This window comes from Motacilla alba, chromosome 2, assembly GCF_015832195.1.
Source record: "Motacilla alba alba isolate MOTALB_02 chromosome 2, Motacilla_alba_V1.0_pri, whole genome shotgun sequence".
In the NCBI taxonomy this organism is placed as follows: domain Eukaryota; kingdom Metazoa; phylum Chordata; class Aves; order Passeriformes; family Motacillidae; genus Motacilla; species Motacilla alba.
Genome location: NC_052017.1, coordinates 146,252,562 through 146,278,757, shown reverse-complemented (window position 1 = coordinate 146,278,757; position 26,196 = coordinate 146,252,562). Strand labels below are relative to the sequence as shown.

At 39.8% G+C, this 26,196-nt stretch overlaps 1 protein-coding gene across 4 annotated transcripts in view; it reads left to right on the top strand.

The window, feature by feature from the left end:
- Positions 1-26,196, top strand: part of FAM135B (family with sequence similarity 135 member B) — a 256,450-nt gene that overhangs the window by 178,355 nt on the left and 51,899 nt on the right. For all 4 annotated transcript variants that reach the window (XM_038124640.1, XM_038124650.1, XM_038124660.1 and 1 more), the window contains 4 exons: positions 5,848-5,987; positions 12,835-12,905; positions 14,807-14,980; positions 25,617-25,743. In XM_038124640.1, coding sequence (XP_037980568.1) covers positions 5,848-5,987; positions 12,835-12,905; positions 14,807-14,980; positions 25,617-25,743 — 512 coding nt within the window. The remainder of the gene's footprint in view (positions 1-5,847; positions 5,988-12,834; positions 12,906-14,806; positions 14,981-25,616; positions 25,744-26,196) is intronic.

Genomic DNA, 26,196 nt, shown 5'->3' with positions numbered 1-26,196 from the left:
CCTCACTTTTAAAAAGTATTAATTAATAATACTTTTATGGGCTGCAGAATAGAGGACAGAGTTCAGATAAATACTGTCTCTGCTCTTTTTTTTTGTTACACTCAGAAGTTAAACTATACTAAACAAAAAATATACAGAGGGGTATAAGTGTGTTGTTTTCCCCTAAAATTCTCAGCATTCTGTAGCCAAGACCTACAGGTTTAAAAGAAAAGTTGTGTAGGATATAATTCTCTGTGCAGGAGGTTTTAATGTGTTTCCTTTGGAGAAACAAATTCTTCATGTTTCATTTAGGTCTCACACTCCTGGTTGTGAGGAGAAATCTAACATTATTAAAAGTTATTCTTAGTATGATAGTGACTTTAAAATAAACCACTTTAAAATAAACCAAAGAACCAACTTCAAGGTTTTTTTCATGCTTCCAGTGTATGTTGGAAGAAGAGCTAGAAAGTAATGTGAAGTGAGGTAATGAAAGACTTTTAACTTTCCTTTTCTAACCTTTCCAAAACAAACTCGCTCATGGCTTTCAAGGTATCTTCCTGTCAGAGGAACATTCCCTCATGCACTGGTTCTTTGATGAGGGCTGTGTCACAAGAAATTTATGTTTTAAAGCCTTGAAAAAAAATATGAACAGACCTCCATGATTTCTCAAAGATTAATACTGCTCGGTAAATCTGGGTTTGCATACTGGAGTGCTTACCATCCTTGAAAAGGTTGTTGGTTGACATTGATTCCAGTTTTCTTTGGCAGGTAGAGACATCATGAGGAAGCACAATCAAAAATGTAATTATGGAAAGACTCTAGCTAGTGAAATTGGAGCACTTCAGTCACTGACTTAGCAGACACAATGCAGAGGGCACAAGGACCAGCCAGTCCTATTGCTTTGCAAACAGCAAGGGCTCATGTGACTCTGGTGGATCTGGGGAAATAATTTATCATCAAGTCTCAGCTACACCAAGACTTTGCCATTTCAGAGTCTCTCCTTGGCAGAAGTCAGGTTGAGATATGCATGTATCATTGTTTGCTCCATGGGAGAGTTATTGACCTACAGCAATCATAAAACTTCTCAAACCATTTTTATAGCAGTTAAAAAAAAATAAAGGAGGGTTCATATAAAACAATTTTAAAATAAAGTGATATAATTTAGGCATGATGAAGGCAGAGAAAGAATGCTATAAATGCTGAGAGTTGAAAATGTATAATTTGGATTTCCTGGAGTGAACAATTGGGATAACTGACCATGGGAGTTTGGGAGAAGGAGTGCTAAATCTATCTGGTGTCTGCATTAGGATCTTAGAAATTTCAAGGGAACAATTCTGACCTGCAGAATATTGCCACCACCTTCCATTACTTTTCCCTAGAAATGCTTCCCTCTCCTCACATGAACTGGAGCAGTGTGAGGGTTCTCTTGGGGGAAATTACACAAATGAGAATATTTGAAAAGTGGCAAAATTTGAGTCCCTGTCACAGCTTTACACCAGCTGAGGGACACTGCCAGTCTGCCCAGCAACACTTCAAGTGTCTCTGAACTTCAGTTTCAGTGAACAGAAGTTCAGTGTTCAGAAAACACTTTCCATGCTTTCAATGAGAAATGTCAGTTGTTCTGGCATATCACACTACTTCAAAACAAATAGCACAATAGTCAAGAGAAGATGATTTCATCATCTACTTCATCAAATTATACCTACTTCTAACATCAAAGCTGTGGTTAAGTGGGTTTGATCAGGGGGTTTGATTGCGATTTGTCACATCTCTGTACAAGACTAAGGTTTCTGGTGATCTTCCCTTCCCTTCCCTTCCCTTCCCTTCCCTTCCCTTCCCTTCCCTTCCCTTCCCTTCCCTTCCCTTCCCTTCCCTTCCCTTCCGCCTCAGACATCCACCACCCCAACCCACCTCAGTGCCTTTGTTCTGGCAGTGGTTAGAATTGTATGGTCTCTATTCTCACTGAAGTAGGTTTTAAATACATAACGAAATGGTTTACAGGTCACATATCCATCAATTCATTTCTTATAAGAGTATCTGGAGAGAATTTTTCAAGGGCCTCCGGAATCTAAATAACCTCTCTCTGAATCTTTAAAGAGATGAGTAATTTCTGTATGATGTGCTGCAATAATATTTAGAAACTTCCATCTATAGAAACACCCAGATGGGAAAGTTAGGTAGACTGGAGTGTATCTGGGGACACTTGGAAGATGGTATATGGGAGAGAGGGAAAGCAGGACATGCATGAAAGCATCCATAAGTGCAAAGAGCCTTCCCCCCTTCCTTTTTAAAAATGCCATTGTCCAATAATAGCCTGGGGGGGAATTTCTAGGTACGATGGTGGGATGGCATGGAAGGAACAGTAAGAGAGGGATGCATAAAAAGGCTTTTCTCATTCTCTGAATGCCTGTGGAACACAACTCTCCTCTTCATACTTGCAATGGCTCTCACAGTCCTGAGAGCTCTTTCACTTTCCAGATAAACTGAAGAACTATTCAACCCAAAGATAGTAAGCAGTAAATTGAATAGACACTTAGGAAGGAAATCAGGATTCTTTCTAGCATAAGGAATACTGCACATATCTCAAATAAATCTCCTGACAGGGAAATTTACTGATCAAAAATTCATTACCGCAAAATTAGACTTTCTTTTTTGAATTCACCAAAGCTCAAGCCTTTGAAACTGCAGAATAAATGCAGGTCAGTAGAGTTTTAGCACCACATCTCACCTGGGAGTGGGAGCTCCCAGCAGCTTCCCCACCGTGTGTCTGTCTCCTTTGGGCTGCCTGTGACTGCTGGGATTTTGGAACAGCTGAGGTTGTACTAGAAAGAGATGTGGGAAAACTCATAGTGCCAGTCTTTTCTCTCACACCCCTCTGTGCTTTGTGCCAAAGGACAGAGGCCCTTGTGTGAACACAGGGATACATCTGCTGTGTCTCCTGAACACGGGCTACACCTGCTGTGTTTTCTGCCAGCAACACTCTCTGAACAGTGGCGGCTCTGACAAATGCCAACCTCAGTGCTACTGTCTGCCAGCAGACACACCTGGGGTTTAGAGAGACACAGGTTTCAGAAGGAATCCCAGGAACTAGGGGAAGTTTGGAAAAGGTACCTGGATTATGATCTTTTCATGGAATAGACTAATGAAGGATATGTTTGGAGCAGCAACTGCTTCCAGGAAGAAGCTCAAGCAGAGTGAGGTAGCCTGGTCCCTGCCTGTACCTGAAGCACAGAATACAGCAGCAGGTGCTGCAGCCTGAAGGAAAATATCTGTGAGATGTTGTCATTCCCCTTTTGGTTTGAGAGGCAGGATCCCTGCATTGCTGTCAGCACTGTCAAGACTGCCCAGCTGTCCTCTGAGGAAAACCCTGCTGGAGCCTTAGGTCATTCTGTAAGAGGGGTGAGAAGCCACCTGTGGCCACTTATTAGGCAGGAATGGATGTGTTTAGGGAGGATCAGTCACTCATCTGCTGTAGTTCTCTGCCAGGTGTCTGCAAAGGAGGTCTCCCTGCTTAAAACAGTGATTTTTGGCCCTGTAATATCATACTCTGATTTGAGGCAGCCCCAAACACTGTAGCATGACATTGACTTTGACCTTTCCAGCAAGAGAAATGATTCCTGATGCCACCTTGCAAATCCAGCTCCTAAAGCAATTACACATGAGGAGTGGTCTGCTCAGGAGTGTGTTTGAAAAGAAAATGAGATTAAATTTTCTGTCCGAGAAGAGTGCCAGTATATCAATATCCAAATCAAATAACATAAAGTTTCCTTTGTCTGCCAGCTAGGAGTAAGAATGCGTTATACGTCTAATATGATTTTTCCAATGCCTGTAATATCATGAGGTTTAAATTAAAATAAATATGACTGCATGCTTTTGAAGAGCTAATCAGGCTAAAACATTCTAGCCTTACTAGTGTAGCACATGAAAATAAATATGTATTTATCTGGGCTGCCTGGATTCATGCATTACTAGTGTGCAGATTGGGTGGTGGGAAGACAATAGCAGGATGAAATACTTGGGCTGCTCCTGGGTGTGCTTGATGAAAGTCAGTAACAGGAAAATTATTTGAATGCAGTCTGGATGACAGCACTATGGTTCTGCTAATTAATTAGATCAAGTTTTATTGGTCTTATTGTCATTTAGTCAATTCTGCCCCATACGATTTTTTCTTTTTTGAGATATTTCAGTGTCCATGCTATTCCAGTTCCAGCAGACTGGCACCACTAAACTAATTTTATAATGACAAAACTCCATTCACTTGTCTACTTTTCTTCAGTACCTTTTTATTTGGGTTTTTTGGTTGTTTTGAAGTCCTTTCTGTTATTTTATTTTTATATAACCAAACTTGATCTCATAAAATATTTAATCCTCTGTCAGTCTTGACTCACTGACCTATGATAGCAAATTATGTACAAATCTCAGCAGAAAAAACCTGTCCTGATTTGAAACTTGAAAAACATTAGCCCCTGGGCTTTTATCTTACCACAGCTTCTGGTGCCAGAACAATTCTGCAAAGCAGAAAATTCCAAGAAGCACCTTCTGAAAAACTATACTTTCTAAAATGGATTGCCTTCTGACCTTTTGATGATGATCACACGTCTGTCTCTCTCTGAAGGACTAATCCTGGTACACCTTTTTTAAGCACCCCTTCTCAGGAGAGTTCCAAAATACCATTTGCTAAAGGACTATATTTCAAAAGTTCAGATTCCTACAGGACTGAGTGCTGGAAGGGGAAAAAAACCAGCTCTGAGTAAATTTTGTGACCTCTTGTTGCTCTGGGGGTACAGAAGTAGAATTGGCAGGGGATTCTGATTACCAGTCAAGACAAATCTTGAAAGTTCCTGACTCTGGTGCCCAGTTGTTCATTTAAAAGTCACACTGTCATTGCAGGCTCCTCTGGAAGGCATTCACTGTAGTACAGTGAATGTTCCCTCCAATGTGAGTTTGTATAGCCCAGCAAGCCACAGGTTTTTTCCTCTTTTCCTCTTTTCCTCAGAAAAGGGAATTGCTCAAAAAGCAGTTGACTTGAAGCAAAAATTTCCTCAGTATAAAGCATGCTTTTTTTTTTTAATGGTGCCCTAAATTCCATAGTAACCAAAACAAAATACACACACTGGAGGTACCTAAAAGTTAGAAAGGATAAATCCCACCTCAGTTTATGTGATGTTAATTTGTGATCATTTGATACATCAGCAGACAGGTGATGCTATTGGTTGAATTTGATGTGGAGAAGCTTAGAGTTTTGGTTCTTGAGTTCCTTTGATTTATCCCATTTTTTTGGGACCAAACTGGCATCTCTTACATATGCCAAGGACCTGAAGAATTACACAGGCATCTTGAAAAAAAATACTATATATATTTTTATGTTTCTGTATTTTAAGATGCCTCTGCACTTCCATTTTATTCATACAAGATCTGCTATTGATTATTGTTCCCCCTGCCAAGTAGTAACTTCTGGGAGTACCAGAGATGACAAGAAAAATCCCTCTTCTGAAAGATTCCCGTTGCAGATAAAACATGAAGTTTCCCAGGTGAACTCCCGCAGTCCTCATGGTGTTTGTTGCACCGAGTTGAGCATCTGATGCTTTAGCTTTTATTAGAAATAAAGTTAATAGGATAAGTGCTGTCAAAGGATCAAGTATTCTCACTTTGAAATCCAGCCTGCCTACAGTTTAACATTTGTTTTCTTTAAATATCATGTCTGTGAACCTGCAACCCGCAATAACAGCCTGCTCTACTACCATTAATTATTGAGAATGCAAGTGTTTAATTACAAGTACTACTTAGGTAACCCTGGAGTGAAATCACAGGATACAAATTAATCTCCCTGCTGAAATCACATCAGGAGTTTGTCTGTGTTTTGTGCAGGTGATTCCAGCCTTTGCTCGACCTGCGTTCATGAAAACAATGTTTACAGCAGAATATTTCAGATTTTGTACAGAAACGAAGAGATCGTTCTTAATGAGACCATGAACTTCAGAGTGCACCTGCTTCTCGATGGAGAAAAGGTGAGTTGTTTTGGGATGCACATAAAAAACAGTAGGGCTGACATTCCTCTTACTTAACTTTAGGTGTGCATTGCACAGGTATCTCCATTTCCGAAGAAGTCCGTCTGCTGTCAGAGGTCTCCAGCAGCTGCTGGAGGGAAAGGCACAGTTTATCTGACCAATACACCAGCAGCTGCATTAGAAGGAAATTGACTGTCCTGTACCCATAAATACCTGTGATTCATTTGTTTGTACATGCTGACACTGTAAAACTCTGCATGAGGTCAGAGAGACCCTCAGCATTGTGCGGTTTATGAGGAGCAGGCTACACCTTGGATTTCCAGTGGAATAAGATGTTGACATACTCTGGTAAATCTGAATATCAGAAACTCAAGTGTCTCAATCATAATTCATCATTTGTGCACTGGATCACTCACTTAGCACAGCTGTGCTGATCAGCCCCACCTGAGAAAACTGGGAGTCTGCTGCTTCTTTCTAGGACCAGCTACTATTATTATCACTCCATTATTATTGCTCTCTTCTCCTCCTCTCTCATGTGACTGAAATTTTCTACAGCTCCCCAGCCCCTTTCCATCCTTCAGAGGTCTCCTGGCCTTTGTCCTTGGTGCTCCTGATTGCAGGAGCCCATGGGAGAGCTGCTGGAGCTTTCCCTTCCTCAGACTCCCTGCAGAGCCCTTTTGCTTTCTGCAGTACCTCAGCGACAACATGTCCACCCTGAGACCCTTCTCCCCTTTTTCCATCCACTCCTTCAGGCAACAGGAGCACTCACACAAGGCAAAAACACAATCTGGGACACCCAGCTTGTAGAGCACCTTTGGTTTAATCTTACTGATTTGAAACCAAAGTCTTCCATCAGCAATTCCTGTTCCCAGGAGCAATCTTTGTTCATAAGGAGCACTGCTTTGCTGAAATCTTAAACAGGAAGGGGAGAGAGTCTCACAGTGGAACGGCATTCAGGCATGTCCCATGTGCCATCACTGTGCTTTGCCAGCCCAAGGACTAGTACAAAATGTATGGCATTGGTACTTGCCCTCAGTGGTGACAACAGACATGACAGTCATCTTTTGTCATCAAAAGGAGACAATATGGGTTACACAGCCAGTGTGAATCATGTGCTGTGTATTGAGCTCAGGGCCAGAGACATTCACCTGTCCTTTGTATAATTTCCTATTTGATCATTATGAGATTTAAAATCTCTTTTTTGTCCTATATCAAAGCATATATATATATATATATATATATATATATATATATATGTATATATGTATATATGTATATATGTGTGTGTGTGTGTCTGTGTGTGTGTGTGTCTGTGTGTGTATGTGTGAGCGTATTATATATAGATATATATAGATCTAAATTAAAACAGCTTGAGAACCCAATTTAAGCTGAACATTCTTCCTTTTCTCTCCCACTTTCCTTTTGCTGTTTTGGTTTGATTTCTTTTTTTTTTTTTTTTTTTTTAATGTTGGTGTCATCAATTTATTCCTCCCTAGAATTGTTGGTTCGTGCTTATGTGAAAAATAACTAAATGCAAATCTATCAATATTTGTTAGAAAAATGTCCCAGCATGCTTTATCCAATATTAATTTTATCCTTCCTCTGTGGAGTACCTCTGACTAAATATCCCTCCCGTCAAATTACAGCAGTTTCCACTGTATTGAGAAGGGATGATTTCTGATGATTTTTGCATTATTAGTCAGGAAAGTTGTGAACCTCATGAAATGGAAAATAAAAAATAGCCCACAAGATGCTTCACAGCTAATTCATTGAGACTCTTGATGTGCTGTGTGCATCACCACTAGGCTTTTCATAGGAGATTCCCTGGAAAGAGGACAGCTGCCCAATTCTGTACTTACAGAGTGGATTGGCACAGACAAACTCATTTTTTCTGTGTGGCAAAGTAACTTTGGGTTTTCATGAATGTAGAATAAGAGGATAAACAGGTCTGTTGTTCCAGATGAGTTGCTAAAGGCACTCTAAAGAATCAAATACAAAAAATAAAAATCTGTAAAAATTTTTTTTGTATTGAGACATTAGCACAATTCACTTGTTTAATACTTCTAGGCTTCTTTTTTACGCTTTGATGTCTTGTCCTCCACAGCTTTGCAAATTTGATATAGATGTGGGAGAGACTGAAGTGTGCCACAACTACATCCACAACTATTCAGAGACAGTTTTGTATCTTTGTCACATAATCTCCTGTGTTGGATGAAATCCTTGCAATGTGGTGTTGGCAAGTCAGCTAGAGATTTTTAAAGTGTTTTGAATATCATATGTGTTCATAACTCTTAATTTATTTAGCACACAACAGATGTGAATCCTTTTTTTATGCCTCTTGTGTGCTATGGTGATTTTTCTTGGTTGAGGGTGAAAGTTCTCTTCACTGTTTTTGTCTGTGGATGGAAGTTATGATAAATAAACAAAGGAGTAAGTCTGGGTAATGCAAGTATTGAGTTCATACAATCCATGCAGTTTCTGCTGTCACAGATGGAATTATCCAATAATATATTAGAGGAGCATTGTTCCTCCCGGTGCTCAGGTAGTTTTGCTGATGAGATGTTTTGGTGATATAGACTCAGACAAAAAAACACCAAAACAAAAAAACCAAACCAAACCAAAACAAACACAAAAGACCCCAAACAAACAAAAAAAAAAAAAAAAAAACACCAAAAAAACACCAACCCCCCCCCCAAAAAAATGAGCAAACAGCAAAACCAATGTGTATGTTCAAATTAGATTATTTGCTATTTTTTTTTAACTCTCCCCATCCTCCTCTAGCATAACCCTAGATACACTTAAATATGTAAATCCTTTTTTTTTTTTTTTTTTTTTTTTGCGTGGTATTAGAAGGAAGCAGTGTTATTTGCCTAGAAGTGGCACTGAGCATGCCTTTCACCATACAAATAGTGCTTTAAAACTCTTTGGTTTATTTGATGTCTTTTTCTATATTGTCCCAGCATACAGCATTTTTTTAATTCAAAGGGAACAATATTGCAGAGCTGGGACAGAATTTATTGCTACAAAGGACTCTAATTTATTTTCATAAGTCTTTGCTTTCTTTTTTATTAGAGAAGAAGCTTTGCCTCTTTCATCCTGCAGTAGAATAGAGAACTGGTCTGGCTTCTTTCTTGCTGGCCCTGTTCAGGGAAAATTTAGTAGCAGGGAGAGAACAGAGTGAGGCAAGCTGGAATAAGACAGTATATTAGATTTTGTATTTTCCAGAGAAATTTAAGTGATCTGGGACATCCAGACCATTCAGTTTGACACTCTGGCTAAATGGTTAAATATTAGGGAGGGAAAGAGGAAAACATTACCTCTGTAGTGGGAATTTTGATTGGTTTTATGTGGGGTTGTCTTAGTTAGGAGGAGGGTAGGAGCCTCTCCTGAAATGGAAAGGTAGGAAGATAGGAGCCTCTCCTGAAATGGAAAATGTAAACCTCCCTCTGAATTATTATGATTTTAAAATTAAAAGGCTCATGCAAAGATATGGGAATAGGAATAACAGTTCTTTACTAGGAAAATTAAAAAAAAACCAAACAAACGTAATAGTACAAACAAAAACCCCCAAAACTATTGACAGAGTCAGAATATAACCTGACACCCTGTGGGTCAAGGTGGTGGCAGCAGTCCATTAAATGGTGGCTGCAGTCCTCCTGCAATGACAGGTGTGGTTCTGCTGGAGCAGGGATCCTGTACGAGGGTGGAGTTTTCCTCTGAAGATCCAGTGGTGGTGTAGATGGCTTGGTGTTCCTCTGGGAATCCAGTGGAGAAGAAAGCTGCTCCCCTGGGAATCCAATGGAGAAGGCTGGCTGTGGTGTTCCAAATCTCAGGTTATATCCAAGTAGGAATGCTTGGCTCCTCCCCCTGGGCAGATCATCTCCCAGTGGGATGATGTCATTTTTATCGGCCCTGCACGGACACTCACTGGCCCATTAACAGCTGATACCTCCTGGAGGGAGGACTGGTTGTGGAAGTGATAAAGCAAACTGCCCAATTAACAAAATTACTCCCCCACTTCTAACAGATTGGAATAGAATACCCCTATTTCCAACCTAGGACAGGAGGTTTGCACTGTTCTGATCAGTCTGATTTCAATACAGTTTTGGGATTAAAAATACCTAATTTATGCAGTTTACTGCATGACCCCATGCAGTAAGAGTATCTCTTGGTCTCTCAGGCATCTGCTCACTGCCTCAAGAGTTTGGGGTGAGTGTGACCAGCTGCTGAACTTGTTTGGAACACACACTCAGATCTCAGGGCCTGTTGCAGGACCCAAAATTTCAGTCCCTTTACTTGGGGGAGGAGGAGGAAGAGGAGGAGGAGGTGTGCTTTGTCTAAAGCCCTATACTGAATTCCTAGTTTGAATTCAGAATGTAGCTTCAATGATTACTTTTTTTGCCAGCGCCATCAACTGTGATTTTTAGTGATAGCAACTCATTAAAAAGGAAAAAGATTGTTTTTTGTGGGTTTTGTTGTTGTTTGTTTGTTTGTTTGGTTGGTTGTTTTTTTTTTTTTTTTTCTGAAAGGCATACTTCCAGGTATTTTGAGGCAATCACAAAAGAGAAAGCACATTTTCAGTATATAGAAGTGGGAATTTTCCCTTCACATCTCTATGCCTGTGGCCATGCTAGAAGAAATACCATATTACTTCAGAAGGAATTAAATTTAACATTTTTTGAATTTCTTCAAAGCACAACCAATCCTTGACTCTCAATTTTCTTACTTCAAAAGGAAAAGATTTTACAGTGTTGATGGAGTTTCAACTTTGGAAAACCTGGCTAAACATGGTTTATGTTATTTATTTTATTTATGTTATTTATTTTACTAATCCTTCTTGTCAGAGCAGGGTAGATGCCTCTGATGTTGCCTTTGGTGCATTTTTACTGTAGTCTGTGCTCTGTTGTTAAGAAGATGATGATCACCTTTGGAAAACAGAGTTCATCTTGCCTGTTTGAAGCCATCTAAAATGTAAATGTATCTAGACCAATAGGTAGAATATCTAGATATTTCTCTAAGCTCTACCTACTGTCAATGGAAAGAGACAGGCACAAAGAGAAATTAATTGTCCTTCCCCAGTGGGTACCTCAGGATGGAGCAGGTCATTCTCTGCCTCTACTTACTGCTTTCCACTGACAGAAGACACAACCCATACATCTCACCTCACCTTTTTGAGGCAAAAAAAGTTGTATTTATAATACCACACTCCTAGTGAATAACTTCAATTTTCCATATTTATTTCTGTGCACGTCCTGCTGTGTTCTGTCATGCTATAAAGGATGTTTACATTCACAGAAAACTCTCACCATGATATTATATGAAAATCCTTTTGCCAAGATTTTCTTCTCCTGAGAAGCTGAGTAGCCTCAGGAAAGAAATGTAAACAATAACTATCTGCTGCTGTGGAATGCAACAGGTGCTTCCTTGATTGGTCCATGTTAGGTGTTTCTACTTAATAACCAATCAAGGATGCAGCTGGGTCAGACTCTCTGGTCAGTCATGAGCCTTTGTTATTCATTCCTTTCTATTCCTGCCCAGCCTTCAGATGAATCCTTTCTCTCTATTCTTTTAGTGTAGTTTTAATATAGCATTTTTAGTATAATATATAGCATAATGTAATAAATCAGCCTTCTGAAACATGGAGTCAAGATTTTAATCTCTTTCCTTGTCCTGGGACCCCTGCACATCTCACAAGAGAAAACTACTATTTTGTTATACAATATGTAAATTTTTTTGTTCATATCTCCATTTAGGTTGTCAGAAATTATTTTTTTTATTCTATTAAACCTATTTTTTCATGGAGAAGAATTGACATGTCAAAGGATTGAATAAGAAAGTGCTGGACAGCTTAATCCTCTTCTATTCTAATTTATTTATTTCCATTGATTACAGTTGTTTTAACTGTGCCAAGCTGGGATGTGTTATCCAATTTATTTCTTTCCCAGTGAAGGTAATGAACTACTAGCTCTAGCAGTGTCTCCAAAAGTCCAATAAAACTATTTTATTGACAGTAAAAGATGGGTAATTTTACTGGTGGGACCTGTTAGATGAGTTAGAATGGAGGTACCAGTGAATCACACATGATTTCTTCAGTAGTTTTGGGGAGCAGAATCCTTCCACATGTAGACACACTCAGCCATGTAACAAATTTAACTTCTGTTTTAGTTTTTAAAATAACCAAGGCCTTTGACTTTTGGAAAGTAAATAGTCTACATGAGAATCAATGACAAACTACCTCCATGAATCTGTTAAAGGCCTGAAAGAGTCACAGTGGGGCAGGAAAGCCTTGGTTTGCTGAGACATAAACTCAAAGTATCAGTGATGAGTGATCAGAAATTTCCAGAATTATTTGAGCCATTTCTGATTGTTTTAAGCTTAAAAATTTGAAATTTCTATTAGTTACAGGTTGGTAACCACACAGATTTGTGGCTGTTTCTCATACAGGAAAACCCACTCCTTGCTTTCTTTCACCTGGTAAGGTAACCCAAATAAAGGTTCACTCAGTGAGGGAGAGCAGCCTCAAAAATGCTCTTCTGGCTCTTGGTGTGCAAGAGCAAGGATCCAACAAATGCAGAGCTTGATGCTCTCTGGTTCCTCTTGTCTGGAGTGATTTTTTTGACATGCCATGGCACCCAGTGGCAGATAACACCTCTGACTGCTCTGGTTCCCTCTGACTCCTTCAGCAATTACCTCGACTCACTGTCACATTTGCTTTGTTCTGCCTCTGTGCTGTCATGCTGCTGTTGCTGTGTGGTTTTGCCTTTGCTGTTATCAGACAAACCCACCCACCTTTGCCTTCTGTGTTGTAGGTGCCAACTTACAAAGGCAACCTTGTCTCTTTTTGCAGGTGGAAGATGCATTGAATGAGGCAGATTTTCAGCTCAAGCTGGACCTGCACTTTACTGATAGTGACCAACAGTAAGTGCTGGTTTAAAGCTCAGTTGGTGATGTGGGGGTCTGTTCAACTGGAAAATTACTTTGATGAAATGAGTCCTTTTTAAAAAAGACAGCTTTGATAAGGCTTCCATTTGCCTTAGTGTTGAAGTTTTCCTGTTTCTTCTCTCTGTATTTGAAGTGTGTATCTCATATTCCTGCTTAAACGGAGAATTTTTTTTTTTTCCTTGAAGTGTAAGTTTCTCAAATGTTTTAAATGTTGGTCTATCTCTGCTGCTGTTAAAGGGAATATCATCATTGACCTCCCTATGGTCAGGGTCTGTGACTCAGGAATGCATTTATCTCAGGAGGCAATGAAGTATTTTCTGGCCAAAGACAGGAGGTATGAACATGCTAGGCACTTTTCTGCTATTTAGAAAATAGCCTCTACATTTTAGGAGGAAGTGGTTTTCCTATTGAATTTGATTTCTTCTAACTGAATTTGATTCTCTAATCTTAGGTGAAGGGGGAGTAGCATCCCTTCCTGAGACATAGCAGGAAGTGTGATCGATCCCAGATGTTTTTGAGCCTCACTGAATCAGGGAATAGGGTTCCAGAGTAGCATTTATGGGGAGTGGGAGGGGATGCAGAGAAATCATCTGAGCTGTGTTTCATGCTGAGACTGTCCCTGTGGGATTTTGTTCATACCCACAGAGCACACAAACAAATTTCAAGAACATATTTCTGTTATCTTCAAGATACAAAAAGAGAAAATTTGTTCTCTCAGGCGGGAGGGGGCTTAACTATCAGTGCTTATGGGTCTTGAAGAGAGAAAAAACAAACATTAAGTTACAACCAAAAATAAAAAGAACTGAAACATTTAGGTTATGGAATTGTGCTCTAGCCTCTACACGCTAAACAGATAATTTCTGTTATCACCTGAAAGATTAGTGTGATTTACTATAAATAAAAGTAGTGATTTTTAGAGAATGATATTCTGCAAATATCATTAAAACATTTCATGGAACTAACCATGCACCACTCAACTATCTATTCCTAGGTTTTTAGAGCTCTGGGAAACAATTGGCTTCAGAAGTATCTTTAATGCCTTAAAATAATTCCTCTTCAGAAGTTTCACTTTCATTGGGAGGATCTGTTTAGGTGTGCTCCAGGTTTACAGCTCAGTCTCCTGTCCTGTAGATGACTCAGATGTCATGTAGTTGACTGCACACTAGGAAAATTATTCTGGAATAGTTATAAACAAACTTTAAATTAAAGTCTTGACTTTTATTTACTGAAAAAAACAAAGAAAGATACCAACCCAAAACCCAGAAAAGCTTATCCAACTTGTACTGTTCCTCTGCAATTACTTCAATTTCTCTTTTGAATTTTGGGCACTTCCAAAAAATTTTTTTCAGATCAACAACTGGGAAGGTACTCTGAATATTTTCAGCTGTGTTTGACACAGGACTGCTTCTAACTCTCACAGATTGCCTGAGCTGATTGTTCTTACACAGAATGACATAAGCAATGTGGTGTCCCATCTATGAACACTAAATAAATTGAACAGTTTGCTAAATGCATTTGCTTCTGCTATTTAGATATTGATGTGCCTACTAGCGCATAGCTGGACATCAAGGGCAATCATCAGGGAAAACCAGAGTTGTATCATATCTGTTCTTCTTGTATACTGTATATTCATATATAACTCTGCATATGTTCTTTATGTTTTTGTATTTCTATTTATATTAATTATATCTACATTAGTATTAATATTTATATTTGGCACAAGCATGACACAAGATGCTCCTCAGTTACATTAACACTTACGAAGCTGGGAGTGATAAAATTTCACCTCAAGCAGTCTCTGTCTGCTGCCTGTAGCACGTTACAATCTGTGCCAGCTCAGCCTTTCACTGACCCCTGCAAACCCCTTTTCCTTGCAGGCTGAGGGATGTGCCAGCCATCCCCATGATCAGCAGCCGCACTCTGTGCCTGCACTTCCACCCCCGCCGAGGGCTGCACCACCACGTTCCTGTCATGTTCGACTATTTCCACCTCTCCGTGGTCTCCGTCACGGTGCACGCCTCCCTGGTGGCTCTGCACCAGCCTCTGATCAGGTAATGGGCACAGAAATGTCTGTGGGAAGGCAGAGGAGCTTCCTCTGCTGAGTTCTCTCATACAGTTTGCTCACTGGATGGAGACGCAGAGAGGATGAATTAATTTAAAAGTTCTTTTGGTCCTGGGCTGAGAGGCTGGATATTGGGGTTTAGAACCAAACTCTGACACAGGCCTCTTCTCTTGGTAAGACACTGGGGGTCTGGTCAAAAAATAACAAAATTTTGGGAAAGAGGTTAAGAATTTGGATTAGCCTTGCTCTCTATTCCCCACCTGTAATGGGGAAAATGCAAATTGTGTTTTCCTTGGTTGTTTTTCCTCTTTAGTCTAAAAGCAAGTAAAAGCATTTACGTTTTTCCTCTCTGATGATTTGTAAAGCATTTGGGCAGCTGGACTCATCCATGTAAAGCATTTGTGCAGCTGGACTCATCAGCATAATTCATAAAGTGGTTAGGAGGAGGCACGCAGGAGTCAGTGCTGGCTAAGGCTCCACTGGATTTTTCCTTTACAGCATCATCTGGCTTGACTGTGCAGTATTATAATGCCAGCTGCCATGGGGTCTAGGTGTGCTTTATGTTATCTGATTCATAATGACAAGAAAATAATTCAGAACTCTTTCAAGTAAAACAGGGATGGAGGTCAATATCCTCTAATGTTTAGAGCAGGTGAAGGGAAGCAAAGCTCTTTCTGGCAATTTACTTAGAGCCCAGTCTTGTCAGCATGTGAGATAGAGAGGGCAGGGAGGGAACTCCTTTGGTTTTGAAGAAAAATGTAGCGTTCAGATTTGTTCAGCTTCCCTTAACTCCAGCAAGGTCTTTTTTCTGAAATGACCAAGAAATCTTAATTTTGTCAAATATTGTGCAAAGAACACAATATTTGTGTCAGAAAGGAAAGATAAATCTGTAGAGTTTACTTTCCTCAGGTGTTGTGTTTTGACTTAATACTTCTTTTCTTCAGTGCTCTAGTAGTTTAAAGGCATTGCTTGAACATGATGCCACAGAATGAATTGGGACTGCAAGAGGCTGAGCCTGAGGTTGTGAGAAGTTGAGAAGTTGTGGATGCCCCATCCCTGAAACTGTTCAAGGTCAAATTGGATGGGGCTTTAAGCAACCTGGTCTAGTGGAATGTGTCCCTGCCCATGGCAGGAAGGTTGAAGGTAGATAACCTTTAAGGTCCCTTCCAAACCAAACCATTCTAAGGCTGAATGATTCTGTGAGACGTGACAGGGATGTGTCTCATACCAGCAGATCAGAGTGACATATCTGTGTTCTGCTGATGTGATACAGGTAACTGCTGCATCTCTGATTTTCTATGTGTTGACTTTTTAAACAGTGAATTAGATTGTAACAGATTACTTCCAACCAGAGAGTTTTGATCATATAATTTGCTCATTGTTCTACTACAGGAAAGGATGAAAGAACAATAGCTTAAGAGGCTTAATGACTGTTTCCAGTTCTGTGTTATCCTCTAATGAATGGGGTTGCACAGCCTTGTTATTCTTATTAGGCATAAATCACATGATGAGCGACTGTTCCATAGTCAGATTATTATAGCTTTTAAAATACTATTTTGTGGACATTTGTGAAGTATACAATGTATTTACTTAATGTGGTGGAATAAAAATTTTTGGCAACACAATATACAGTCTCATTTGCTTATGCCCATAAAATCATTTTACAGAGTGATAGTGAGGATTTATCTTCTTCTTGATAAATATTCCAAACCCAAAGAGTTTTTATATCATGCATTCTCTATGTATAAATCAGGATGAAGACAGTAATGTAAAATAAATGGCACTCCCAAGCACTCTAAAACAAAACCAGCCAATTAGAATTTATTTGGGTTTCCCACCACTCAGGACTTTCCTTTTTACCATTTATCACTGGAGATCATTGGAGTTGATTAGGAGCATAAAAAATTAAGTATTCAATCAGATTTTTTTTTCATAACACAATAGAACCTGAATGACCATAGAGTTTGTTTTTTTTTTGTCACATTATAGAAAAAAAAATAAACCCCAAATGATGCAATCACAGAATGGATTGGGTTGGAAGGGACCGTAAAGATCAGTTAGTTCCAGCCCTCTTGACATAGTCAGGGACATCTCCCACTAGACCAAGCTGTTCAGAGCCCCATCCAGGCTGGCCTGGAACACATCCAAGGATGGGGATAATTACATTATGAAAGAAAAAAAAAGTATCTATGCAGTGTTTCACTGTGGTTTCATTTGCTACCTTGAACTGCCCCATCATGGCACATACCTTGTGTGTATATACACATTATTCCTCCACGTATCTGTAGACCCATATGTGAAATTGCAACCTATCCTGAAAATAATTATGTAAAATTGAAATTCATTGCTGTATTGAAGTTTTCCTGCAACCCTACTTTGCCTGAAACACGTCTGTCAGTTCATACATGCCATGTGGACTCAGCTTTTCATATTTTGTCAGCTCTGATGACAAAATAGATACTCTTGTTGTTACTCTTCTTCCATGTTGTTTGTGTTTAAAGGGGAAAACCAGCAAGACCAATCCAGGCCTTTCCCTTCAGGGTAATGTATACTCACAACAGCTCCTGCTGGGGAAACCTTTCCAGGGTGCCTCCATTACCTCCTGCTTCTTTGACAAGTGAACATTTTGATATTGATATTTTTCCTGGTTAAAAATTCTGATATAATAAATATTACATTAGGTTTGAGACTTTGAAGCCCTCACCTATTACCAACCTGAGCATGAGTGAAATTCACATGTCTGGGATCCTTTGCAGGCTTCTGGATGGGAATTTCGTTATTCAGCTTTTCTAAAAAGTGTAACAGAGCTTTTTGACAGAGTCCAAGTTCATGGCAACTGCTAATGGCTTTGTGGATTTACTGAGAAAGTGAGAGGCTGAGTAGGAAGGTGGTGAGGCAGACTTTGAGTGAACTCATCTCCAGCTTTGTTAGCACAGAACCAGAGAATGGTCTGGGTTGGAAGGTACCTTAAAGATATTTTAGTTCCAACTCCCCTTCCATGGGCAGGGACAGCTTCCACTAGACCAGGTTGCTCCAAACCCCATCTAACCTGGCCTTGAACACTTCCAGGGATGGGGCAGCCACAGCTTCTCTGGGCAACATGTGCCAGGGCCTCACCACCCTCACAGTAAAAAAAAAAAATTAAAAAATCATAAAATCTGAAATAAATCTCTTTTTTCAGTATAAAGCCATTTCCTCTTGTCCTATCACTACCTCCCCTTGTCAAACAACTCACTCCTTTTTTATAAGCTACACTTAGGTACTGAAAGGTGCTGCAATGTCACCCTGGAGCCTTTTCTTCTCAAGGCTGAACAACCCCAGCTCTCTCAGCCTGTCCTCAGAGGAGAGATGCTCCAGCCCTTTGGTACTTTTGTGGCCTCCTCTGGGCCTGCTCTGAGAGGTCCACATTATCCCACAATTTCCTGAGCACTGCAGGTGGGGTCTCACAAGGGCAGGACAGAGGGTCCTCTCTTCACTGGCTGCTCATGGAGCTTTGAATGCAGCCCAGGACATGCTTGGCTTTCTGAGCTGCACATTGTTGGCTCCTCTCCACTTTTCCATCCACCAGAACCCTCAGGTTCTTCTTTTCAGGGCTTCTCTCAATGAGTCTCAGTCTGTACTCTCACCTGGCAATATCCAAACTCAGGGGTGACACTTGGATCTGTTGAACCTCATGAGGGTCTTGTGGGCCCACTTATCTCCAGAGCAATCATATTTGCTGGGCATGTGGGATGACCACAAGCATGGTGTGTTTGACCACATGCTTTGGTGTTTGGATTGCCTCATCTCTTTGCTCCTTGGGCAGCTGCATCCCTCTGCAGCAGAGAAGGGACTGCTTGGTTTTACTTGTCCTTGCAGAGCACTGAGCCAGAGCTTGGTTAAAAACTCTTTCTCTGATCCTTAGAGATCTTCGACTTCTCTAAAAAGCACCCCAGGAATGGCTCAGGAAGCTGGACTGCCAGGGACCAAGTTCAAGACTTTTCTTTCCAGGCAGGAGCAGAATAACTGAGGAGAACTGCAATGTTGGGTCAGTGGCTGTGATAGCTGTTTTGACCTGAAACACTTCTCCCCACACCTGTGTCTTGCCCTAAACCCAAACCCTTTGGCAAGGCACAGCAGGACACTGTGACACCAGGGCTGGAGCTGGGCTGTGGCAGAGCAGTGACAGCTGCTGTGCTGGTGTGGTCTCTGCGCTGAGTGCTGCTGGCACCTGCAGATTATGGAGTTGTATTTCAGACTTTTAGAATGTGGGAGAAATAGAGCAGACCCTACACAGGAGTTGAATGCCACATCCTAATATGACCCAAGTGGCAGTTCTCTTTGGAAAGTTGAGGGCTTGCCTCTGGCAACCTCATTTTACCCAGAGTGACAGGAGATGAGCAGGTGAGCCTGTCAAAAGATAACCAAAAAAAGGGAACAATGTTCAAGCTTGAGACTGCTCCCCTGCTGAGGCACTGCCCTCCATGAACAGCCTTAATACCTTCCATTCTCTTACCTAAGATCCAGGGACTAAATGTGACCAGACACTTGTAAGAGGAAGGTGATGAGGAGGAGGAGTGGGGGCTTTGGACTCTTATTATCCTATTATATTAATGGAGTTTTCTCATTTGTATGGATGAGTTTGGTTTCTGGCCCGAGGCACTGACTTCTCCCTTAGCTTCCTGTCACTAGCTAGGGCTCTAAGTGCAGCCAGGGCTCATTAGCCCAGCTGCAGCTGTTAGAAAAGGCATTTTGCTCCAGCATAACTAAGACTTCAAGAAATATTTCATTTTTTTCCCCAAAGGAAAAAATAAATATTTTTTTCCCCAAAGGAAAATGTGGTGGGTCTATGGTGAAGAGGTCTGCATAGTCTCAGGCGTGCTGCAAGCACAGTGCTTTACTTACACTGGACTCGCATAGGAGGCAAACATAAGAAACATGGTTCATTAACTCTAGAGAGCTCTTCACTGCTTCCCAAAAAATAAAAACCCAAACCACCAAGGAAATTTTAAAAAGCCAGTCTTGAAATTCCTGTAGATAAGCAGATCCTTTGTAATGAGCAGCTGGCAAACGTGTTTCCCCTTGCTTACACATGAAAGGGGTTTATTTTGCTCAGATTTCTGAATTCTCCTCAACTTTCTATTCCTTTCCCCAATTCCATACATAAGTTTATGTGGAAAACCAAAGTAGACTTTCAGGATTTTACTTGTTGACATTGAATTCTTGATTGCTCATCTCCAAATCACTGTGGAAAACCAAGAAATCTTGGTGGAATCTGAGATGGGGAAATAATATAATACAAATTTTGTTGGTACAGCAACCAAGACATAGATACTCAGTTTTTCAGTGCCTTTCTCTTGTTCTTTCTGGAAAAGGAAACAGAATCAGAGGGTCACAGTGTATTTAAAGATTGCTGATCTAGTTCTCTGCTTCACTGCACTGAGAAATTAGGCCACCCTGGCCCTTCTTGAGCAATTTTATCTCACCTAAATTTGTTTATTTCCAGGCATTCTCCTGTTCCTCAGAAGCACTGATCCATCTGTAAATGATACACATACTGTGCTGCCTTGTGTACCTTGAATCTGGGTGCAGATTGTGCAGGTCCATTCTCTTACAGCTGGAAGTGTTGCTGACTCCTACCTATGGGCAGCTTGTGTCTGAAACTGCACAAATATTATACTAGGGACTAAAGTTCTTCACTTATTCCCCCTCTCCACCCTGTTTGCAAGTAAATTAATCTGTAGAAAGAAAATGGAATTTTTATGCAGTAAAGAGCTATTCCTTCCATAATATGTTTATTAGAATCATGCTGGTTTATATTATTTTCCTCTAGGAACTCATCTGTAATAACTGGATGATTTTTCCTTTGAATATTCTTTTATTTGGTAGTTTGTTTCATATCTGCAAAGATAAACCTCCACTTTGGCATGCCATTCTCCTGTGCTACCAGCTGAGAAATCACATAAGAAAAACATGACAATTTCTGAGTCAAATTTAAAAAGAAAAATCCCACTCAAAAGTAAATTAAATATCACCACATGGCTTTATCAGCTTGCAAGTTTTATGGCAACTACGGAAGTTCAGAACAAATGAGCAAGCATTTTCCAGCAGTCAAAATCACTAAAGATTTCAAACCAGATTCCCTCTTGACTCTGTTTGGTATCTAAGGAGAGATATGTATTTTCATTAAAATTTAATTTTAATAAACCTTATCAATTTTACCCAAAAGAGCTCAGAACATTTTACAGTCACTGATTATAACTTTAGTGAAACTCCTTGGGTAAGAGAGGACCATGTCTAGAGGAACACAATCCATAAACATCCACAGATTATTCTTAAAAAAAAAAAACAAACCAGCAGATCACCCATGTACCCTGTACCAGTGGGAATTTGACAAAAGCTATATTAAAGGTTTGAGTTAAAACAATGAGGGAAATTAGTGTTGTCACTCCAGTTTTCCTGATCTGTGGGAGAAGGCAGTTACTGGTGAAATGCAAATAGAAGGTAGTGGGGACCGTGAGGGTTTAATTCTGAGTTGTGCTATTTCTATGGGGTTGACTTATATTTTCAGTTTTTAAAGCAGTAATATTTTGTGTATAGGGGACTGAGATATAAAGAAGTGGTTTCTCCAAGGATCTGGCCTAAATGGGATACGAGATCATTTCTTGAATTTCCACTCCTGGTTTACTCACAAGATTGAAATTTCTTGTCTTTAGAAATGTGATGATTGTGTGTATGGAGGTTGGTTGGGTTTTTGTTACAGTTTGATAATTTCATATAGTGAAAAATAGTTTTTTTTCTCCCAAACAAGAATCAGATCCTAATTTTTCCCCCATTCTGCTAAAAACTTTGCTTTGTGAAAAAAAAATTGTTTTGCTTACCAAAAAAACCCCAAACAACTACACCCTTCCCTGCTACAAAAAGAAAGACCCCAAACCCCAAAACAAAACTAAAAATGAAAGAAAAGTATTTCTTTTTTGGGCAGCTGAATCTGAAAGAGAGCATGGTTTTCTATTAAACTACCCTAAAGTAATTTTTCTGATTTGCTTCCGTAACACATCTGAATTAACATTCATCAAGACCATTCCATTTCTTATGCTAGGAAACTGTCATTTCATTTATATGTAAGATAATTGTCCACAGAAGAGAAAAAAAAACAGGGAATGATAATTTAATATTTTGTGCTACATAAGAATCTAGTGTTGCCACATTGAATTCTGCAATAGCAAGTTCAAAAGAACCAGAAAGTTCAGCACTTATTACAACAAGCAATTCATTCCAAAAGATGTTACAGAGGCCAAAAGTATAAATCACAAAGTCATGGACACAAATTCATGGAAGGTAACCATGACTGCTGGAAATTATTGCTTGAATATAACCTTTGAGTCAGAAAGGACTTTAATTTTGATTTCTGGACCTTGCAGGCTGTAACAAAGGGAAAAAAATGGACTTTTCAAGGCAGTTTACTGTACTGTGTGTCCATAGATGACTGCTGTAATATTTGGGAGACTGCTTTGAAGGATAAGGTCATAAAATCACAGAATTATAGAATGGTTTGGGTTGGAAGGGACCTTAAAGATCATCTCGTTCCCTGCCATGGCAGGGACACCTTCCCCTGGACCAGGTTGCTCAGGGCCCCATCTTGCCTGACCTTAAAAACTTCCAGGGATGGGACATCTACAAATTCTCTTGGTAACCTGTGCCAGGGCCTCACCAGTCATGGTCTAATGGATAAGGTCATCAAAAGGCCAGCTCAAAGAGAACCCATAAAACATTTCACTGAAAATGTTAATAGTTCTGCACACACTTTAATCCTCTTGGGCACACACACATGTTACCTCTTTTGACCTTTTTTATCCTGACTCCAATTAAAGGCTGAGGTTATCATACTGGATAAGGATCTAAATCAGTGCTATTAAGTAGATAGTCCAAATGGACACGTAGCCAAGGTTCATGATTCATACAAATGAGCATGTTTGCAGAAATAATTAGAAGAAATAAATACAGCAAAAAAAAATAATTGATGTAGCGAATGAAACTGTTATTGCTAATAAAAATTTTCTTCCATCATAATGTACTTCAGACAACATTAGAGGGACTCAGCAGTTTGTAAGCCTTCCACTTAAGCTTTTCCTCAGCAGACTGATGATGTTTTGGCATGTTTCCCAAAAAAAGGTTTTTGTTTTACAGCGCTATGTGAAATCAATTTCCATAAAACCAACAGATTAAAAACCCTTCTCTGCTGTAAAAGCAAAAGATAAATAAAAAAAGGGCATTAAAAAGTGCTCTTCTTTCCCTTTAAACCTTTGAAAGCTTTGCTCATATTCAAATGAGGAGTTTTTCATGTGCACAGAACATTTGTTTAAGCTTTTCTCTCTGATACCACAGCAATCATTTTTTTTATTTTGGTTTCTTCAGCCTTTCCAGCAGACCACAGCAGACAACATCATTCAATAACAGCTGAAATTATTCAGAGCAGTGTATAGCTCTTGTCTGTTGGAAATAGCTTTATTTATTTGTTTATTTATTTATTGCTTTTATCTTAAATGGTGCATGTAGGAAATACATGGAAAGGCTTCATGCTGCTTAGAAGCAACCAGCTGGAAATTTCTTTGAGTGTATAAATTGAAATATACGTAAGCAAGAATAGATATTTGCTGATTTGTTCTACCCCATCGTCCTTCTTATGGAATGACCTTTTTGCCAGTATTTATCTATAACAAGCAGCAGTTTTGTTCTACAGACAAGACAGGCATTTGTGTTTAACCTTCTGAAACTGGTCCAATTTGTAATTTTGCTTGAGATTCTTTTTCCAATGTTGCAAAAACTGTTTCACACAAGAACTTCATCTTTTGTATGGCTGTTAACAAATTTTTTTTGTTTGTATCTTTAATATAAATGCTTCCAGAGTTCAAGAAGCATTTGGGCAATGCTCTTGGACACATGGTATGATTCTTGGGGCTGCTCTGTGCAGGGTCAAGAGTTGGATTTTGGTGATTCTTGTGGCTCCTTTCCATCTCAGGATGTTCTGTGATTCTCTGATTCTCTGTTTTCTATGTGTTTCTGTACAGCACTCAGAACTTTCATCTGTCCTTAAAAACTGAATCTGGTATAGATATAATTTCATTAGTTTTATCTGAGCTGATGTGGCCATGAGATACACATCTACATAGAGAAATAACCTCGGATTGGAAAGGCATTGCAGCAGGAGTGGCACTTCCCTGTGGCATTTAGTTCTGGCACATTATGCTCTTAAGATGCTTTTTGTGCTCTCCATCCTGGAAGTTTTTATTCTTTCAAGAAGACCAGGTCTCCCAGGTACTATGGGATTTTGGATGCTTGGATGGGCATCAGCTACCTGTGGATGGTGATCCCAGTTTGGAAGCAGTGGCATTGCCTCTGCACTTGGTACAAACAGCAAATGTCTTTACCCTTTTCCTCTACAGTTCATTATTTCAGTTCCACCTTTGCCTGCATGTTTTTTAAGAACCCTTCTGGTTACTTTCATTGTACTTTAGTGATCACAGTTGGTAATTTGTCTCATTGCATTCCCCACAAGTATATGATTTCCCTCTTGAAATCCTGATGTAGTTTGTGTACAGCATGTGTTATCAGGGGGACTAAGAGTATGGTTATCTCATCTCCAGTTGTTGATGAGACAGTCATACAGCCTCTCTTTACAGCCCACAATTAGAATTGAATACTTGGAGGGTAAAATTCCTCTGATCTGTTTGATATCACTGCTTCAGCAAGAGATGACTCATGCTGGAAATGCCAATTCCTCTCCAAAGAATATAAAGGCATCATTAACTGGGGTGTTATTACTGCTCAGATTAATCCAAAGTATGAACTCTGGCTGTGCATCGGTACTCTGGTGGGCTTGATGCTGAGTAAACTCCAGACAGGTTATTCTACCCTTAATGGGTTCTTGGTCTTCAATAGCAAATGTACAAATATAGCCAGAAGGGAGCACTAACCACAATAGTCAGCACTGAGAATAAAACAACTTACATTCTGGCAGTTTTTTGAGGACGAATTTAGATAACAGTGAAATCACATTGCACCCAGAAATTTTTTTTTTTTTTTTTTTGCTGAAATCTTATCATTTTGGTGCTGAAAACTAATGCCATGGGAGAGTGAGAAGTGGCAACCAAACTTACAATCTATAAGAATAAGTTTGGGATGAGCTAGAAAAGATATTGGTAGTTAGGAGAGATCATGCACAACTCAAAGAGGAAGGGGGATGTGTTAAAGCCAGAGAGAAAGATGTTGCATCCATCAAGGTGCAAGCTGATGAGAGGTTGCATAAAAATGTGATCCATGTTGGTAGGTGGAATGGTTGTCTCGGTGAGATGTTATGCTGAAAAAGATCTGTAAGACAGCAGAGAAAGTAGTGAGTTAAAGATAACAGTCAAACCACTCGACTGAATGCCTAGAAAACAAATTTCATTCACATTACTGTACACTGGACAATGATAATTTTCAAGGAAAACATGAATTTACAGTGCAGCTTGAAACAAACAAAAGCAAAATGCACCAAAATTGTAAATCTTTTCCAAGCAAAGAAATAATACTGGGACAACAATGATTCTTCTCTAAAAATGCTCCTCTGATTACTTTTTTCTTCTCAATTTTTCTCCTTGTAGTTTTGCTCGTCCAGGGAAAGGTTCATGGCTTGGTAAAGGCAACCTGGAGGCGGGACCAGACCAGTCCAGTATGTCATTAGAAAATCTAGTGTTTGGAGCTGGCTACTGCAAACCCACTTCTTCAGAGGTAAGTAGACTGAGGAATGATGTCTTACTTCAATTCCATCACACAGAGCATCCACAAAGTCTGTGGAGAACATGTCATGGTTTTATATTTCCTGTAGAGGGATTTTTTGGAAGAGCAACCCTTCAAACATTTCTGCATGAACCACCTGGCACTTGGCTGTGTTCCTAGGTGTTCAGCCTCCACCTGCATGGACCATTTCATGGTTCAAGACATATGGATATATCCCCCATGAACAGTGACACTTTTAAGACAGGATTCACCTGACCAGGTGTCTGCTGGCAGGAGAAATTCATTATTCCAGAAAAGGTCTTGTCTTTCAGTTCTTGTGGGTGACAGTCAGAGGTTATGAGTCATTATTAAGGATGTTGTGAAAGAAGGTTTTGTGTCCAGAGTATTGTGTGTGTTGGTGGCAGGGTGCTGCATACAATGCAGGTCCCACAGTTAGTGTGTGTC